This window comes from Mirounga leonina, unplaced genomic scaffold (genome assembly GCF_011800145.1).
Source record: "Mirounga leonina isolate KUSES-001 unplaced genomic scaffold, KU_Mleo_1.0 Mir_174, whole genome shotgun sequence".
NCBI classification, from domain to species: Eukaryota; Metazoa; Chordata; class Mammalia; order Carnivora; family Phocidae; genus Mirounga; species Mirounga leonina.
In genome coordinates this window covers 1,768,037-1,789,429 of record NW_023270451.1, presented here as the reverse complement: position 1 = coordinate 1,789,429, position 21,393 = coordinate 1,768,037, and the positions used below count along the sequence as shown (strand labels likewise).

The following is a 21,393-nucleotide window of genomic DNA, read 5'->3' as shown; positions in this document are numbered from 1 at the left end:
AGTACATGGACCTCTTCTGGGCACTCAAGGCACATTACAAAATGCTCTTCCCCCTCCAGCCACACTGGACTTCCATCAGTCCCTGAAAAGGATAATGTTCCATTCTTTTTGTATACTTCTCCCTTTCACCAAGCCAACTCATCATTAACATTCTAAGCTTTTTAAAATTCATTTAATGAGGTCGCCGCATTAAATATTTTCATAGAACCCAGAAAATCTTTTAGTAAGCTATCACAATTATAAACCATCATTTATACAATTGTTTGCTTAATTTTTTTCCCACCCAATTAGTACCTGTTTCTGTTCTGCTCATTCTGATACCTCCAATCACTATCACAGTGCCTGGAATATGGAATATGGCAGGCGCTCAATAATTTAATAAAGAACTTAGACATACTCCATTTTCCTAATATTTTGAAATATTTTACTATAATCTTAACAAAAAGTAATCATTTGCTTGTAAATATATGCTATGCAGACAAAACTACTTAAAGAGTTACTAAAAATTTCCATTTCATTTCTTTTTAATTTGAGGAAATAATGAGATTCCATAAAAGATATATACATGTTCCTACAGTTAAAGGATTCCTCTCAATGCAAAAACTCGTTTTTATGGAAATATAATCTAAAATAAATATAGCAACAACTGAAAACTTTTCATATATAAAATAAGCCAGAGTCTACCAAAAGCAATTTCATTAGATCTTTTAAAATCATGTGTCTTTAAAAGTTTTATTATAGTCTTAAGTTTGATATATATTATGTCTTAGTTAAATTATACTGTTAGAAAATATATATTTTACTATGGACTTTAGTTGTGGTCTTTTTATTTATCTTCCCCTCCCCCAGAATATAAACAAATGCCTGAATTCTTTTACAATCACTTAAATTAATACCAACATGACTAAGAATATCCATCCAAACATTCACATTCATTAATTTGTTCTCACATAAAGACATGTACATATACACAAAAGCGTGCATCTTGACATATGCTTAAACAGGGATTCATGTTGAAATTCATATCCTTAAAGATCTTTAGTTTCTATTGTTAAATAAAGGAGAGAGATATAAATTAAAGTGAAATATTAGAATGCTTGCCTTAAAATATCAAATTAACATACCATGGCTTAATCTTCTCTAGTCAACAGAATTAGCATGATAAGTAATGTACTATATGAAACTACTTTTCAAGCATCTAGCTCTTATTTCCCACTTCTTTCCCATCTTTGTATCAACCAAACAGTAAGGCAGGTATTTGCCTACTGTTTCCTTCTTCAAAAAGCAGAAAAGCAAGAATAGAAAAACTCATGTCAATATATTATTTTTAAAAAACCAAGCGATTCAGTGACATCAGATGGTGGAACAGAAAGACCCATCTCTTGCTCACCCACAAAAACACTGACTTAACAACAGTATATGGTCCAAAACTCCTTTACTAGAATTCCAGAAACCAGTTAAGAAGTCACAGTACCCCACACAAGCTCAAAGTCAAGAAAAGAAGCATTGAAATGGTAATAAATATCATTTCATTTCAATCATGTCAGCTCCTCTCTCAAGCTAGTACAGCTCAGAACTGGGAGGAAAATTCCAACTTGCAGCTTCTCCCTTGGGAGGGAAAGAGAAAAGTGGAATGTACATGACCTGTATGTACAACACCCTAAAGAGTCCATTTAAAAAACTGTTAGAAGAAATGAATTCATCAAAGTTGCAGAATACAAAACCAACACATTAATATCAGCTGCATTTCTACACACTAATAACAATCTGAAGAGGAAATCATGACAGTAATCCCACTTACAAAAGCACCAAAAAGAATAAAATGCTTAGTGGGACGCCTGGGTGGCTCAGTCAGTTGCGCGGCTGCCTTCGGCTCAGGTCATGATCCCAGGGTCCTGGGATCGAGCCCTGCATTGGGTTCCTTGATCAGCGGGGAGCCTGCTTTTCCCTCTGCCTGCCGCTTTCCCTGCTTGTGCTCTCTCTCTCTGACAAATAAATAAATAAAATCTTTAAAAAAAAAAAAAAGAATAAAATGCTTAGAATAAACTTAACCATGGAGGTAAGGGACTTGCACATTTAAAACCATAAAACACTGCTGGAAGAAATTAAAGATGACACAAATAAGCAAAAAATTATCTGGTGTTCCTGGGTTGGAAAACTTAATACTGTTAAAATGTACATAGTATCCAAAGCAACCTAAAGAGTCAATGCAATCACTATCAAAAATCACAAAGGAATATTTTGCAGAAATAGAAAAAAAAATCATTTAAAATTTACATGGAATCTCAAAAGACCCCAAATAGCCAGAACAATCTTGAGGAAGAAAAACAGAGCTGGAGGTCTCAGACTTCCTGAGTTCAAAACATATTACAAAGCTAATCAAAAATAATATGGTACTACTATAAAGACAGACATACAAACAAATGGAACAGAATAGAGATCCCAGAAAGGAATCTTCCCATACATGGTTTATGATCTCTGATGAGCATGCAGCAGCTACACAATGGGGAAAGGACAGTCTGTTCAACAAATGGTGTTGGAAAAAACTGGACATCCATGTGCAAAAGAAAGAAACTGACCTCTGCCTTACACCATATATAAACATTCAAAAATGAATCAAAGCCCTAAATATAAGACCTAAAATTACAAAGCTTATAAAAGAAAACATAGGGGAAAAGCTTCATGATATTGGATTTGGTGGTGATTTCATGGATGTAATATCAAAATTATAGGCATCAAAAGCAAAACTAAGCAAATGGAGCTACATCAAACTTCAAAACTTCTGTATGGCAAAGGAAATAATCAACAGAAGGAAAAGGCAACATACAGAATGGGAGAAAATACTTGCTAGCCATATATCTTAAAGTCCACAATACATAAAGAACTGCTACAGGGCAACTGGCTGGCTCAGTCGGTTGAGCATGCCACCCTTGATCTCAGGGTCAAGAGTTGAAGCACCATGTTAGGTGTAGAGCTTACTTAAAAAAAAAAAAAAAAAAAAAAAGCCAACAGAACACTTCTACAACACAATGAGAACAAGAAACAACTCTTAAAAAATGTGTAAAGGTGGGGATGTGGAGAAAGGGGAACCCTCCTACACTGTTGGTAGGAATGCAAGCTGGTGCAGCCACTCTGGAAAAGAGTATGGAGATTCCTCAAAAAGTTGAAAATAGAGCTACCATACGACCCAGCAATTGCACTACTGGGTATTTACCCCAAAGATACAAATGTAGGGATCTGAAGGGGTACGTGCACCCCGATGTTCATAGCAGCAATGTCCACAATAGCCAAACTATGGAAAGAGCCAAGATGTCCACCGACAGATGAATGGATAAAGAAGATGTGGTATATATATACAATGGAATATTATGCAGCCATCAAAAGGAATGAAATCTTGCCACTTGCAAGGACGTGGATGGAACTGGAGGGTATTTTGCTGAGCGAAATAAGTCAATCAGAGAAAGAAATGTAGCATATGACCTCACTGATATGAGGAATTCTTAATCTCAGGAAACAAACTGAGGGTTGCTGGAGTGCTGGGGGGTGGGAGGGATGGGGTGGCTGGGTGATAGACATTGGGGAGGGTGTGTGCTATGGTGAGCACTGTGAATTGTGTAAGACTGTTAAATCACAGATCTGTACCTCTGAAACAAATAATACATTATATGTTAAAAGAAATAGCAGGAAGGGAAAAATGAAGGGGGGGAAATCGAAGGGGGAGATAAACCATGAGAGATTATGGACTCTGAGAAACAAACTGAGGGTTCTAGAGGGGAGGGGGGTGGGGGGATGGGTTAGCCTGGTGATGGGTATTAAATAAAGAGGGCACGTACTGCATGGAGCACTGGGTGTTATACACAAACAATGAATCATGGAACACTACATCAAAAACTAATGATGTAATGTATGGTGATATAACATAATAAAAAAATCCATATAAATCTATAAATAACTTAAAAAATCTATATAAATCTATAAACAAACAACTTAAAAAATGTGTAAAGGACCTGAATAAACATTTCTCCAAAGAAGATAATACAAATGGTTAACAAGCGTATGAAAAGATCATTATCACTAATCATCAGGAAATGCAAACCAAAACCATAATGAGATATGACCTCATACCTGTTAGGATGGCCACTGTCAAAACCAAGAAAATAATAACTGTTGGTAAGGATGTGGAGGAATGGGACCCTTGTGCACTGTGATGGGAATGTAAAATTGGCCAGCTGCTATGAAAAACACTATGGAGATTCTTCAAAAAATTAAAAATAGAATTATCCTATATCAAATCTTAACTAACTGAATTACTAAAAAGAAAATAACATTTCATTTCAGCTTGAGATTTCTATTTGAGCAAGCAGCCTAATACAAGATTTCTTTTTATAACAGAATAAAGAAGTATACATTAAGCCTAACTAAAGTACTCCTGCATAGTTACTCAAGAGAACTATTAATGTCTTTCACTTGTACTTAAGTAGCTTGAATCCCTAATGTAGACTAACTGATACTGTAGAGAATTCTGGGAACCATAATTGGTTGCTGGTTAGAGAAGTCTGTGACTCTTGAACAGAAAGTTCAGCTCTTCTACAGAGTCTAAATATCATTTTGGCACACCAAGAATAAACCTATTACAGAAGTCTTTCTAGAGGTCTTCCTACAATAAGCTTTCCTTCTTCAGATACTTTAATATTTTACCACTATAAACTATTAAAAGGTATTTTCTGTTAGTATTTCCACAGAATATCGTAACAAGTACGTCCCTGTGAAGGGTTCCAAGAATGGAACAAGTATGACTGGAGAGGAAACCAGTGGGGAAATAAGTTGTCTAAAGGCAAGGACTATGTCACTTTGGTCAACTTTTTATCCCAGTGCCCAGCAAAGCATTCAATTATATTTTGTAAATATGCTCATTTCAGTATCATATAGTATTTCCTTTCATAGGTCAAACGTGAATTAGAAATTTTATTTAAGGGGACGCCTGGGTGGCTCAGTCAGTTAGGCGTCTGCCTTCAGTTTGGGTCATGATCCCAGGATCCTGGGATTGAGTCCGTCAGGCTCCTTGCTTAGCGGGGAGCTTACTTCTTCCTCTCCCCCTGCTTGTGTGCTCTCTCCTTCTCTCTCTGGCAAATAAATAAATAAAATCTTAAAAAAAAAAAAAGGACATTTTACTTAAGCAGTCCCCAGGAAAAAAAGAGCAAAAATTAAAAAGAAAAGAATTAGAGTGACTTTAAGGGTGTTTAAACACTTTAAAAGCGTCTGCACTTTTTCTTCACTTCTACTCACACATGTCTACTCACTATAGCTTCTCTACAACTCCATAATGGAGAATACTAACCCACCTGCCTGAAAAAGTGAAACAATGTAAATATTCAGCAAGGTTTTAATTGTTTAATATAGAGAAAGGGTCTAGTACTACAACTTTGGCAAAAAATGATTAGTGTATCATACAGAAGTTAAGTATTTTGGATATTTTAACATTTATTATTATATAACAAGCAATGATTGCATCAGAGAGAGAATAAAAATATAATAAGTTTCTTCACTCAAATGAGGAAAAAATGTTTGGAGAGAACTTCCCTCCATCCACCCTGACACTCTGCTAAATGTGGTTGACAAGAGGTATTACAGATGATCCTAATCAGTAAAAAAATGTTATATTTCCAGTTGTGTTCACGTCCAGGACTTTCAAAAGCCAACATTTGATACATGGTATAAAAAACTTTATAGAGAAATAATCGGTACAGAGAGGGGAGAAAGAGAAAAAAAGGAAGAGAGGGAAAGAATAGCATAAAAGTCGGAACCAAAATGAAGATACCAATTTTAAATTATAGGCAGTCCTAGATTAGTTCAATTTTCTAAAGACAGACATGTAGTTTTCTGTTGATTCTGATAGGTCTAAGATTTGTTCAAATGTACAGAAAAGCAATAGCAATGAATTCTTCTGGGATATTTGAAATCTATTATTTATTTTTCTTCTCTTATTATGTTGGGTTGGCCCTACAGGTCAATGTTGAAAAGCAGCAGGGACAGTGGGCATCTGACCTTTTCCCTGACTGTAAAGGATATGCTTTTTAGTAAGAATGATGACTATTAAAGGTTTTATTAGATATCCTTTATCAATTTAAGAAAGTCCCTTTCTCTTAGAGTTTGCTAGTATTTTTTATCATCATGAATTTTGTCAAATACTCTTTCTGTATCTATTGAGATAGTTGTATCATTTTTACTTACTGCTATGCTTGGTGTACTAATATTTTAAGATTTTTCAGTGTCTGTGCCGGAGCATGACTGGACCGTAATTTTCCTTTCTTGTAATCCTTAACTGGTTTGATATACAGGTCACTTTTTAGTCTCATAAAATGAGTGAGGGAGTTTTTCTTCTCTTAAAAAAAGAATGATCTGTCCCTTAAAATTTTGGTAGGAGTTGCTTGAAAAACCATCTGAGACTATTGGTTTCTTGGTAGAAAGACTTTGAACTAGCAATTAATTCCTTTGACGGTTAAAGGACTATGCATAGTGTCTAATTCTACTTTAAAATTTTTGGCAAGTTATGTTTTTCTAGAAATGTGTCCATTTCCCCTGCCTTTTAAAATTAGTTGAAATGAAGTTTTTCATGGTACCTTTTTTCCTTTAAACTTTAAATTTTGAACTTATAGAAAAATTTTACACTTAGAGAAAAGCTGCAAGAATAACCACCCTCCCAAAATCCTACTGTTTGTTCACTCCAATTCACCACTTGTTAACTAACATTGAGCCACCTTTACTTTATCACTATCATTCTCTCTCGTTTGCTCTCCCTCATTCAAACATCTGAGAGTAAGTTGTACATCAGAGCTCTGTACCACTAAATAATTAAGTGACCCCCCAGGAATAAAGACATTCTTCTAAATACCCATACTACAGTTATCAAACTTGGGATTTTTAACCTTGTTACATATATATCTCATATACCTTTCATATTCCTATTTCATGAACTGTCCAGTGTTTTTTATAGCATTTTTTTTTTTCTGGAACAGGAACTAGACCAGTGTCATGTATTTTACAGTTAGTTGTCATATCTCTTTATATAAAGTCTTACCTACTATGAAACTATTTTTTAATCTTTTATATCATTGATATTTTTAAGCAGTGAAGACTAGTTATTTTACAGATTGTCCAAAAGTTTAGACTTATCTTGTTTCTACATAATTAGACTCAGGTTATGCATCTTTGTCTGGAATACATCATGAATAATAAGTCCTTGGGATATCATGTATATTTGCAGGGTATTGGGGGTATTAATTGTGATTACATAAAGTGTTATCTGATTCTTCTACTGTATAGTTGCTACCTTTCTTTTTGGAATTAATAAGTAATTACTGGGAGACACTTTAATACCATGTAAATATATTGTTCCTTATCAAACTCTCCTTCCTCCAGATGTAGCATCCACTGATGATTACTGCCTGAATCAAATTTTATTAAAATAGTTGCAAAATAGTTATCTTTTTAATTTCATTGTTCTTTCCGTTTTCATTAATTCACAGTCCATTTTAAGGGAGAGCTTTTCTTTCTCACTTGTCAGTCCATCCGTTTGTCTAGCTTGACATATGGACCTCTGAATTTTTATTTTATTCCATAGGTTAAAATCCATTACCGTCCTTACTTGTTGTGATGATCAGTTTTGGAGCATTTCTTTATTTTCTAGCACAAGATATTCCACACTCATTTTCAATTTTCTTAGCTCCAAGCCCAGAACCAGCAATTTCTTTAAATAACCCTGATAGTATTCTGTCATCTTATTTTGAGTTGGTGCAACGCAAAATACATTTTGTAATCTGTATAATATATATATTCCCAATACCAGTCCTTAATCAGATATAGGACTTTTAGTAAATTCATACAGTTGTGCACCATCAGCACAATCCACTTTTAGAACAATCCCATCATCACAAAAGTTCCCTCTTTATCCATCTATCCATCAAACCCTGCTCCATCACCCAAGGACAATCATTTATCTGCCTTCTATCTATAGTTTTGCTTTTACTGAAATTTCATATAAACAAAATTATACAACATGTACTCTTTTGAGTTTGTCCACTTTCACTTATAATGTTTTTAAGGTTTATTCATGTAGTCTGATATATAAGTATTTTGTTCCCTCTTATTGTGGAATAGTAATCTATTGTATAAATATATGACTTTTTGTTTATCCATTGTCCAGCTGATGGACATTTAGATTGTTTCCAGTATTTGGCTATTATGAATAACGCTGCTATAAACAGTTGTGTAGAGATCCTCTTTGTAGACACAGGTTTTCATTTCTCCTGGGTAAATATTTAGGAATGGAACTGTAGGATCATATGGAGAGGATATACCAAGAAACTGCCAAAATGCTTTCCAAAGTGGCAGTATTATTTTACATTTCCACCAGCAATATATGAATGTTCCAGTTTCTCCATATCTTCACCAACATTGTTACTTACTGATAGTCATTTTGATTCCTGGTTGTGCAGTGGAATCTTCTGCAGTTTTGATTTGCATTTCCCTAATGACTAATATTGAGGTCTTATGTATATGATTATTATTCATTTGCATATCTTCTCAGTTAAACAGTCTATTAGTATCTTCTCCCCCTTTTAATTCCTCCCTCTTGTGGTTCCCCAACCTCCTCCACCCCATCTCTTCCCTACATAACCACTATTCTGTTTCTATCATGATAGATTGGTTGTATTTTCCACAATTTTATTCCAAGCAGTCCCTGTTGTGCATGGTACCATGTTAACAGAAACTCATGTATATCAGAACTATGCAAAGCAAGGACATAGTTTGAATGTGCATACGTTTCAGTAAACACAGTCCCATGTAAAGCAAGGACTGCCTATACACAGAATTGTAGAATACATCCTTTTCTCTTTGGAGTCTTCCAGTCAACATAATAATTTTGAGATTAATTATGTCTTCACATGTATCAGTAGTCCACATTTCTTTTTGTTGCTGATTACATTCATTATATAGCTTTACCATGGCTTACTTATCCATTCACATGTTTATGGACACAGGTTGTTTAAGGTTACTGGCTGTTAAATAAAAAGCTGCTATTGGACATTGGTATGCAAGTCCTTTATGGTAATACTCTTCCATTTCTTTGGATTAATACATGGGGGCATACTGCTGAGTTACATAGTAGGTGTATGTTTAACTTTTTAAGAAACTGTCAAACTGTTTTCCAAATTGGTTGTACAATTTTATATTTCCCATCAGCAGTATGTAAGAATTCCAGTCACTATAACCACACCAGCACCAACACTTGGTATGGTCAGGTCTTTTAAGTTTTAGGTATGTGCTTATTTGACATCTATCTGTAAAGTATCCCTTTGAATCTTTTGTCCTATTTTAAAAATAGGATAAAAATAGAAACTGAATGTTTTCTCAGAGTTTTTTAGACAGAAGTTCTTTATTAAATATATGATTTGTAAATATTTTCTCCCAGTATATGCCTTGTCTTGTATTCTCTTAATGAAGTAATTTGCAGAGCAGAAATTCTTAATTCTGAATAAGTCCAAAATACCAGGTTTTTTTTCTTTTATGGATCAAGCTTTTGGTGTTGCATTGAAGAACTCTTTGCCTCCCCAAGGTCACAAAGTTTTTATTTTTCTCCTCCGGTCTGTTTTAGAATTTTAAGTCTTACATTTGGGTATCCATATGTTCCAGCATTATTTGTTAAAAAGACTATTGTGTCACCACTGAACTGCTTTTGCAATGTTTTTTGAGAATCAGTTTTTCATATATGTATGTGAGTATATTTTTGGACTTTCTATTCTGCATCAATGATCTGGGTCTCTAACCTGATAACAACTCCACACTTTCTTGAATAAGGTAGTTTTGTAAGTCTGGAAATCAGATAATGTTAAGCCTTCCAATTCTGCTTTTCTTTTTCAAAGCTGTGTTGAGTATCTTAGGTCCTCTGTATTTCTATTTGAATTTTAGATGCAGCCTGTCAATTTCTCCAAAACATCTGTTGGGATTATAGATCTATTTGGGAAGAATGGACATCTTAACAACAGTGAATCTACCAACCATACATAAGGTATCTCTCTCCATTTACTTAGGCCTTCTTTAATTTCAGCAATATTTTATAGTTTTCAGTATACAGATGATATTCATCTTTCAACAGATTTATTCCTAAGTATTTTATATTCTTTGATGCTACTATATGTGGAATTATTAAATTTTAATTCTCAATTGTACACTGCTAATATATAGAAATACAATTGATTTTTTTGTATTGACCTGTATTCTGTAATCTTGTAGTAAGTGATTTCTTAGTTCTAGTAGCTTTTTTTTTTTTTTAAAAGATTCCATCAAATTTTCTACATAGACAATGATGTCATTTATAAATAGAGACCACTTTATTTTGTCCTTTCCAAACTGGAAATCTTTCATTTCTTCTTCTTGTTCCATTCCACTAGCTAGGATAATGTTAAATAGGAGTAGTGAGAACAGAAAGAAATCCCTGTCTGCTCCCTGGTTTTAGGAGAGAAGCATTCAGCCCTCATGATTAAGTGTGATTTTACCTGTTCCTTGTTCCTAAATGCCTTTTATCAGGTTGAGAAAGCTTTCTATTCCTAGTTTGCTAAGAGTTCTTATCAGGAAGGGATGTTGAATTCTGTCAAATGCTTTTCCTGATGTGTTGAGCCAATCAGATGGTTTTTCTTTTTTAGTTTGCCGGCCTTCCTTTTCCAATTACAGCCTTATATTAAAACCTCATTTAATCCTCCATAATTTTTAACCTTTCATATTTTCCGTATCTTTCATTTATGCTGCATTCTGGATAATTTCATTAATTCTGTCAGCCTCTAATTCATTCTTTGACTTTATGGAATATCTGTCTAATCTATCTGCTCAATTTTTTATTTCAGTGATTTTATTTTTAATTTCTAAATGTTCTATTTAGTTCTTTTTAAAGAACTACTTGGTCATTTTTTAAGTCTTTTGTTTCTCATTTTTTATTTCATTTTCTGTTCTTTAAATACATCATATACAGATATTTGACATGCATAAGTATATCTGAATATGTATCTTTGCCCTCAGAGATTCTCTCACCTTTTGCAGGCCCAAGATTGCATTAAATATATTTTTCCAATATACCCAGAATTATTTACACTGGATCTTCAGAAGATCCAGTTCTTACACCAGTAAAAGCAAAAACCTTCTTACCTTTATAAATGAGAGTACTTACTGATGATATCTGACTTAGAAACTTAACTGGCTTATTGCTACTTGATTTTTTAATCAAATTAAGATGCCACAGATAGATGAGTTAAACATTTTTCTCAGAATATTAAAAAGATCTCACGGTTGGATGTCCTAAAAATTTTCTGAGTCTTTAATCCTATCACCAAATCATTTGATATGTCTAAAAGAGGAAAAGAAAACACATTCTTTTTCACAGTTAAAATTCTCATTAGTACTATAGCTGCTCAAAATGCTGAACACATTCCAAATTTAGCCTAATACATCCTACACACATGATTACAAGATTTTGTTTGATGATAAAAATTGCTGGCTTAGAAAATGAAAGTATCGTATCTATTCTCCTAAATAGAGAAACTGGCTTACTTCTGCAGATGAGAATCCACAACCTGTTTTCCACTGTGTGGATCCTGATAATTTGTCAATAATTTGCTACACTCACTTTAACAAAGTGATGTACAGTATTGATAATTACATAGTGACATTAGAACTCCTAATTGGTTTTAAAAGATAACAAAATTGAGTGATTGACAGGTATGAATATGTTTTTTCAAATTATACTATGAACTGAAAATAACAAGCTAATTCTACAAGTTAGCCAGGACATTTATTAAATTAAGCAGAAGCAGAATTAGTTATCTTATTAAGGAAAAGCTTTCAAAAGGGTCCACATTTAAATTATATTCCCAAGATTGTTATACCTAATATAATTGGTCCAGTTTTATTTTATATTCATGTTATAAAGAATACATGTATAAAGATGGCATAAAAGGTTGTATTTATTAATTTAGCTTTCAGTAAATTTCAAAATATAGACTACTACTTACAAATATTTCAACACATAAATTTTATTTATTAAAAAAAAATTTATTGTTATGTTAATCACCATACATCATTAGTTTTTTGATGTATCAACACATAAATTTTAAAAAACTGTTCTAGGTAGATTCCAATTTCAAAGATATTTACTAGAAATAATCTGAGGAAAAAAGCATTAATTTCTAAACAGATACTATAGAAAACATATGGCATAATTCTAATATTGTTTCATCTTGAATTGTTTACAATTTTATTTAATTTTTAATATATATATTCACTGGTTAAAAAGGCTAAACCACTAAATTAGAAAGAACTTTCAATACCAACATATTTCCTTTTTAAAAACCTTGAAATTGCAAAAACTAGTAGTGTAAGAACTTTCTGTTCATAACCTTTTCCTCTAAAAGAGATTACACAAAGATTTAGAGATGTTGGTCCAGATACCACTCTTCAATGATCCAGAGCACTAATACACATCATCCTCTACTCAAAAGTTTAAATTTCTCTAAAGACTTTAAGGATCATTATTTGGGGCCTCCAATCATCCTAGAAATCCTGCACTTTCTACAAAGATTCTGTTGCCATCGATAATTATTTTCACTAGAATAATAATGTTCTTACATGGTAGTTACGTAATTAGCAAAAATATCTATTCATAGCTTTGCAATAAAGGAAAAGAGTAAAGAAATTACAGTAAATGCAGTGAAATTTATGTGCTATTTCTGCAATATATGACAGGTGTTTTAAGGGTTTTGTTTTTTACTTTTCTCTTGCTAAGGGTTTTGTTTTTTACTTTTCTCTTGCCCTGGAAATCCCAAGTATTTAGGATCAAAAGTTATTTTGGACTTTTTACAAAAGACTGATCTTTTTTGAATATACATGAGTATAATGAATTCCAAGAGGGGCTTAAATTTTTTTTCATAAACACTGCCATAAAAGAATAACTAAACTGGAAATTTACATGAAAATTTATGTATAAACGTGTGTTGTATATGACTATATTTTTAAATAGGTAAGAACAGTGTTTGAAAAATTAATCTTTATTGGTTTTATTTTTAATTCAGTAAGAAATTTTGTGAGTTAATGTAAAGACTGAATAAAAGGAAAGCATACATCCCTGTTCATAATAATCCTTTAATAATTGGTAGTAATTCACATGCATTTAAAATCTGGCAAACAGAAGTTGCCAGAGTTCATTCCCAATAATAATTGATGAGAATTTATATATGAGTTTGTATGTAGAAACTTTATCCAATATAATATCACAAACATAAGCATCTTTAAATGCACTATTCCTCTTTTTGTTTTTTTCTTTAGTTCCCTTGAATATAATGGTGTCATATAATTGTTCTTATGCTGCTAGTAGAATATAGCCAAACTATTAAAAAGGAGTAAAAACATATACAAAGGATTACATAGTAAAAGCGTGATATCAAGCCACTCCAATAAAGAATAAATTAATTACTTTGGGTAGAAAGGCGACCAAAATTAGAAGAAATGAATGATAACACTGCATGTGCATTTGCTTGCCTATAAACATGAAGGCCTCATATTAGTTATCCATTCCACCACTAAAACTAAAAAATTAATAACTATACAAGAGAGATTAATAACTATGCAGTATGCTATATGAGTCCCCATAGCAATTGGCTGGGAAAGCTAGAGAGGCTGAATTTCACAAGTTCTTGCAGCCAGCGGGGCTTAAATCCAGAGTTCTGGAGATCAGCAGATGTGGCTTGGGGAAAGCTCAGAGGCATCAGAGCTGTTCTTGAAAAGAAGGCAGGTAAACAACCTGTGGATACACAGCATGGAAACAGCAACCTGAAGAGCACCTAGCGCACACAGTGGGGAGGTTATCTGCTCATCTCAGAGCTTGTCCCAGAGAGGCAGCATTCATGGAGAGACCCTACCGGGAACAAAGGAACTGGCTGGCACAGGGCCACCTGGGGGAACAGGGCAACGCCCACACTCCCTACCTAACTTACTTACACCCAGCCTGCACCCCTCCCACTCCAGTAGAACTGCCCCTCCCAGTCACACCCACCTCAGTCATAGCAGCAGGCCTTCTCCCCCAGAAGACCAGCCCAAACCCCTGCCAACACCATGTCTCCCAACCTGGGAGTTTTGCAGAGTCTCAGTTCCAGCAACAGTGCCAACAGGTCTCACTTCACAAGCAGACCAGATCACACCTACTTAAAACGTGCCACATTCAAGCCAGGGACCAAATACTGTCCACAAAAGGAAAAGACAGCCTCTGCCGATGACTGGCCTGAATGATAAAGTGGCTAGGTCACAAAAGCTGATTGCAAGCAGCACACACTAGAGACACTGCTGGAAGTGCCAGGCCTTGGGGAACAGGAGACACTACATGGCAGGGCACTATAGGACCTCTTCTTCATAAGGCCATTACCTTCAAGAACAGGAGACATAACTGACTTTCCTAACACACAGAAATGGGCACAGAGATTTAGACAAATTGAGAAGACAGAAAAATCTGTCCCAAATGAAAAACCAGGACAAGGCTATACATGGCCAGAGACTTAAGCAGAACAGATATTAGTAACATGCTTGATAGAGAATTTAGAGTAAGGATCATAAGACTACTCAGTGGACTTGAGAAAAGAGTGGAAGATATGAGTGATACCCTTAATGCAGAGATGAGGAATACCATAGCAAAGATAAAGGGCTCAATAAACAAAATGAGGAACATGCTTGATGGGATAAATAGCAGGCTGGAAGAAACAGAGCAACAAATCAATGATCTAGGAGACAGAGTAATGGAAAGAAATCAAGATGAACAAAAGAGAGAAAAAAGAATGATGGAAAATGAAAACAGACTTAGGGAACTCAGTGACTCCATCAAACAGTAATACTCACATTACAGGAGTTCCAGAAGAAGACGACAAAGAAAAGGGGACACAAAATTTATGTGAAGAGACAAGAGCTGAAAACTACCCTAATCTGAGGAAGAAAACAAATATCCAGAACCAGGAGGCCAGAGAACCCTCAACAAAATCAAGAAAAGCAGATTCACACCAAGACATATTACAATTAAAATGGCAAAATATAGTAAAGAAAAAACTTCAAAAAGAGCATGACAAAAGAACAAAGTTACATAAAAGGGAAACTCCATAAGGCTATCAGGGGATTTTTCAATTGAAACTTTCCAAGGTAGAAGAGAGTGGCATGATCTATTCAAAGTGCTGAACGGAAAAAAAACCTGCAGCCAATAATACACTATCCAGCAAGGCTATCATTCAGAATAGAAGGAGAGATAAACATTTTCCCAAACAAAAACTAATGGAGTTCATGACCACTAAGCCAGCCAAGCAAGAAATATTAAAGGGGATTCTATCAGTGAAAAGGAGAGACTAAAGTAACAGTATGAAGGTAGGAAACACAAAAGCAGTAAAAATAAATATTTTTGTAAAATATTTATCAAGGACCTTACAAAATAAAAGGGTGTGAAATATGTCAACATATCCCTAAAATGTGGGGAGGAGAGGAGTAAAGTATGGGTTCAAACTTCAACAACTATCCACTTAACATAGACTGCTATATACAGAAGATGTTATATTATATACAAACCCAATGGAAACCACAAATCAAAAACCACTAATAAATATGCAAAGAATAAAGACAAAGAAATCCTCTTAAAAAATAATTATTATACAAACTGACAAAAGCATCTTATTGTTTCTTTCATACAATTAAAAGCCAAATATGAAGCAGGATAATGGAAGTGGGTATATACTACTGTAAGTACATGTGCAAAAATGAGTTTACACAGCAGGTCTGAGATTGCTATAGTTAGAAATGCCTGCCTGCAAGGGTGGTTCTTGGCTGGTACCTGGGACTTGGATTTTGAGAGGGTCCTCATGATTTTTTTATAAGAACGCTCACTATCCCTAAACTGTTTGTACAGATAATGTGGTGTATGTTGAATAGCTGCTTTTCTTTTGGGAGTCTGGAATTTTGGTACATGCCAGGCAGTAAGTGATTCCTGATTAAAACCCTGAACTCATAGGTGCAAGGTGAACTTCCCCAGAGGACATTTTACACATGCTGTCACCACTTGTTGCTGGAGGAATTAAAGGTGTCCTGTCTGTGAGACCTAGGAGAGGACTCTTAGAAGCTTGCACCTAGTTGCCTCTGGACTTCACCCTATATGCTTTTTCCCTACTGCTGATTTTCCTTTCATGAAGCTGATTTTGATTCATGTCCTTTCATTGTAATAAATCATTGCCACAAGCACAACTATACGCTGAATGCTATGAATCCTCCCAGCAAATCACCAAACTTGGGGGTGGTCCTGGAGATCCACAACACAATATATAAAATGCTTAAATTTTGGACTTACAAAGGAAATGATCTATACTGTAACAATGGAAACTTAGAGAATTTTTTTCTTTGGAACACTTATGTGTCAGGATTAAATGATGAACTGAATAATTAATTACTCAATTATTCCTTATTAAAAACATATCAAGATGAATGAATAAAACGTAGAGTCAGATTTCTATGCATGGAAGGAATTCTTATGGCCCATGAGGCCAGTGGATTGGTGGATGACAGAAGGGAGAATTTCAGAATATGAAAAATGGGATACAGCAATGTGCTTTATAAGAAAAATTAACAACTGAATGGATCCCACCATTTTCAGTAAAGACTTTATAAGACATTATAATGACCACTAATTAAGTATCTTATTTTCTCCAAATTTTCATCTTATTCTCTAATGGAACTTTTAAAAACATTTACAATAAATCATTTATATGACAGAAAATTAGAAATTAGTTTATTCATTTTAGAAATTAGTCTATAAAAAGTATTACTGATAGCATCTACTCAAAAAACAATTGTGCTTATACATATGTTATAAAGAAAGTTTGTTGTTGTCAAGAAATACAATTCCAGGGGTGCCTGAGTGGCTCAGTCAGTTAAACATCTGACTCTTGGATTCTGATCAGGTCTAGATCTCAGGGTTGTGAGACCAAGCCCACATCAGGCTCTGCACTGGGTGTGGATCCTGCTTGGGATTTTCTCTCTCCCTCTTCCTCTACTCCTTTCCTACCTTGCACTCTCAAAAAAAGAGAGAGAGAGAGAGAGAGGGAGAGAGAGAAAGAAAGAAAAAAGAAAGAAAGAAAAAAGAAAGAAGAAAGAAGAAAAAAAAGAAATACAATTTCTATGGCTATTTGACATGTAGCCATTCCATAAGGTAAGAACACAAACAATGCTGGCTCATATCTTCCTGCATTTTTTAATAAAGAGATAAAAATATTTTCATTTAAACATACCTTAACTATTTCTTCAATGAAACAAATATGAGAAACAGGATCTCTCTTCTTGGCTAATATTTTTTGTAGATGTTGTACCTAAAAATGGCAGAAAGGGGGAGAATGTACGTAATTGGGTATTTTCATTTTGAAAATGAAAATGTAACAAATGTAAAGCTTAGGCACTAAAACAGCAAGGGAAGGAAGAGGGCATTGTGCTAGAGCCTCTACATATATTATAATCAGCTAAGGTAGGTATTTTGAATGCTCACAGATTTTAAGAAAGCTGCCCAAGGTCACACAACTTGGAATAATAGGCATTAATCCATAATTAATGGTCTTTTTTTTTAAAGATTTTTAAATTTATTTTTTGACAGAGAAAGAGACAGTGAGAGAGGGAACACAAGCAGAGGGAGTGGGAGAGGGAGAAGCAGGCCTCCCACTGAGCAGGGAGCCTGATGTGGGGCTCGATCCCAGGACCCCGGGATCATGACCTGAGCCGAATGCAGAGCATAACGACTGAGCCACCCAGGCGCCCCCATAATTAATGTTCTTTCCATTCTCTAAAATATTTACCTGTCCACAAACAGTACAAATATGATCTATAAGTTTCTCCATATTGGTCCAGAGGGAAGCACGAAAAGCTGCAGTGTTTCCTGGGGTTGGCAAAGTAGATCGTCCAGGTCCCCCTGTTTAAGAGTGACAAAGAAATATGATAAATAAAAATTTTCAAGTATAACAAAATATGTTATTATAAAAAGCATCCTCAAGCTAAAAAAATAAGAAGTTCCTTCTTTAAGAAAGAATTTATTACGAGTAATATGAAAAGGACTCTTAACCTTTTACGTTTAAGAAAGGAAGGAAAATAAGATCTCACACTCAGGCACACACCACACACACACAAACACACACACACACACAGAGGAGAGATAAAACACAAAACAGTAATTAATGAAAATAGTTTTCTAAAAGTGGCAGTAGGAGTGGTAGGAGACGTACAAGGTGAAAGGAATGGAGATAGAAGTGGTGAGTCTTTATGAGCCATATAAATGTTTTATGTATTTTTTTTTAAGATTTTATTTATTTATTTGACAGAGATACAACACAAGCAGGGGTAGTGGCAGGCAGAGGGAGAAGCAGGCTCCTGGCTAAGCAAGGAGCCCAATGTGGGACTCGATCCCAGTACCCTGGGATCATGACCCGAGCCGAATGCAGACACTTAACCGACTGAGCCCACCCAAGTGCCCCTATTTTACATATTTTAAAATAAATTTAAGTTTAAAGAGGATGGAAAAAGCAAACCCTAAAACAAAATGCAAATAAATACCGAAACAAATGAAACTAACTGTACATCAAATTGGTAACACAACCACACCAGGGAGAACAATTAATTGAGGTAATTTTTAATTACAGAACCCTAACTTTAGTGAGATATATTTTAGGGACAAAAAGAATTGTAAAGAATAATAGTACTTAGCAGATTTGTTGCTGGACATGATACCGACGTAGCAATCGCAAAACTCCTTTAGGTGTAGTCTGCGATAGACTAAATGAAGGTTCTCACCATAAACAGAATAAAGATCCAAATATGTAATGGGGATCAGAGGAATTTCTCAACTCTGTCCACTGAAAGGGCAAAGAAACAGTGACTCCTAAATAGAAATGAGTATACCTAGCACCCAAATTCTGATTTGTATGTGCCATTCCCCAATAAAAGAAACCAGGGCTCATTGAGGAAAAGGATCATTCCATATTTGGAGCAATGAAAGCAGAAGGTATATCTGGTACATACTGTGCCAGACAGCAAAGAAATGTTCAAAGACAAACGGAGACTGGTCAAAGTACATAGGACCTTGACTGGAAGAGGCTTCCCCAAAACGGATTTGGGAACATTTGACCATCCTGATGGTCATTACTGATGATAATGGATCATAAAATAATACTTAAGAGTGATTTCTAGTTACTTATAGTAGAGTAAAATCATTTTTCTACTCTCTTCCCTTAAAAGCCAATGAAAATAGAACAAAAAGTAGAGGGGAAAAAATGAACTTCAAAAACAAGGAATCAACTAAAACATCAAACTCAAGATTATGTATGTCAAATGCTGAGGATAAATCAAAATGAAGAAGGAACCAGACAGCTGTCATCTTAGACCATTAACAAAAACCAAATTGCCCTTAAAATCAATTGTAAAAAAATTGTAAAAAAAAAAAAATAATTCATGAGTCATAGTGAAAATTCAAATGTTTAAAAAGGATGAACTTCTGATGAGCACTGGATATTGCATTCAAGTGTTGGATCACTATATTGTATAACTGAAACTAATATTACACTGTATTTTAACCAAATGGAATTGAAATAAAAACTTAAAAAAAATAAAAAGGAGGGCGCCTGGGTGGTTCAGTCGGCTAAGCGTCTGCCTTCGGCTCAGGTCATGATCCTGGGGTCCTGGGATCGAGTCCTGCATCGTGCTCCCTGCTCCGTGGGGAGCCTGCTTCTCCCTCTCCTGCTCCACCTGCTTGTGTTCCCTCTTTCGCTGTCTCTGTCAAATAAATAAATAAAATCTTTATAAATAAGTAAATAAATAATAAAAAGAATGGAAATTTCTCTTTACAGAAGAATGTCAGTTAATAAATGCAGAGAGAATGATAGAAAACAATCACCATTTTGCAACTCCTAGTAAAATAATTAATTGAGGGAAAGATAATCATTGGATACAAAAACACTGGATGAAATGTTATGGAAAACAGGATATTCACATGGTCTCAAGGTATGCACCACAAATTACTTACTAATCACAAAGAAAAGAAAGTACTCTTATAATGAGCAATCTGGCACACACCACGGTAATGAGGTAATTTCCTTTAACATCAGCGGGAATGAGACAAACTGACATAATTTGGGTGCTTACTGATATGATGTTAATGGTAAATATACAATATCACTTTACTGGTCTGTTTATTCTGAATAAATCCATGAAGAGACAATCAGATAAATCCAGATAAATTCAAATTGTGGGGCTCTCCAAACATGTTAATGGCAAAAAAGGCATTGGGGTTGTTTTGATTAAGGAGAGAAAAGAGACAAGATAACTAACAGAAAAGCATAATCCTGACTGGTTCATGTTGGGGGGAAAAAAAAAGGAATATTTGGGGGAATAAGTGAAAAATGTTGAATATGGATTACACATTAATATTAATATATCAATGTTCAATTTCTTAAGAGTTATGTCTAAGAATGTTCTTGTATGTAATACACAACCACAACTATCTGTGCAGATCTAAAATGTTTCAACATAGAAAAAGGGAATTTTAGTGTCAAATGGAAAAGTATAAATTCCAGGAGCTCCTGGTGGCTCAGTCAGTTAAGCATCCAACTCTTGATTTCGGCTCAGGTCATGACCTCAGGGTCATGAGATCAAGCCCCGTGTCAGGCTCTGCGCTCAGCGTGTGGAGTCTGCTTGAGATTCTCTCTCGCCCTCTGCCTCTGCCTCCCCCGCAACTTGTGCTCTCTCTCCAAATTAAATAAAATCTTTTAAAAAAGTATAAATTCCAATCCAAATTAAGCTTTAAAGCCATGCAGAAGAGCCCATCAGTGATTAGTTTATCCTGTTTTAAGGAGGGCAAGAAATCAAGAAAACCAGAGGCTGTGTTTGTAAGCTGCTTCATTATAGTTTTTCAACAATTCTAAGTTCAGAAAAAAATTACATGTATCCTCAGCAAAGAGATGCTATTACTTTTTAGTCTGATGATAGTGGAAAGCAATAAAAGAGAGAAACACCTATGAGAGAAACACTGGTTTTAAAAATATGAATAATTCCTGTTTGAGATCTAGGTCTAATTAATTTTAAAAATTATCTGCAGTGTTGTGCAGACTATTAAAGAAAAGCATACAGGGAATAGAGAGGTAATCTTTAACAATCTGCAATTAGCTCACATGTCATATACAGAATGAACTCATTACAATGAAGAAAGGGGATACAGTGCCTTTGTGAAAATTAGAAAATATTGATCAAATTCCTGGAATATGCATAGCTCAATTTTATTATAAAGAATTATGGGAC

General features: G+C 34.7%; 1 protein-coding gene across 2 annotated transcripts in view; it reads right to left on the bottom strand.

Annotated features, from left to right (window-relative positions):
* The window catches only part of COG5 (component of oligomeric golgi complex 5), a 307,147-nt gene that overhangs the window by 98,283 nt on the left and 187,471 nt on the right, over positions 1-21,393 (bottom strand). The window contains exons 9-10 of one of the 2 annotated variants that reach the window (XM_035020356.1): positions 17,907-18,019; positions 17,352-17,429 (exon numbers count right to left, since the gene is read on the bottom strand). In XM_035020356.1, coding sequence (XP_034876247.1) covers positions 17,352-17,429; positions 17,907-18,019 — 191 coding nt within the window. The remainder of the gene's footprint in view (positions 1-17,351; positions 17,430-17,906; positions 18,020-21,393) is intronic. The other variant, XM_035020357.1, reaches the window with a different exon arrangement.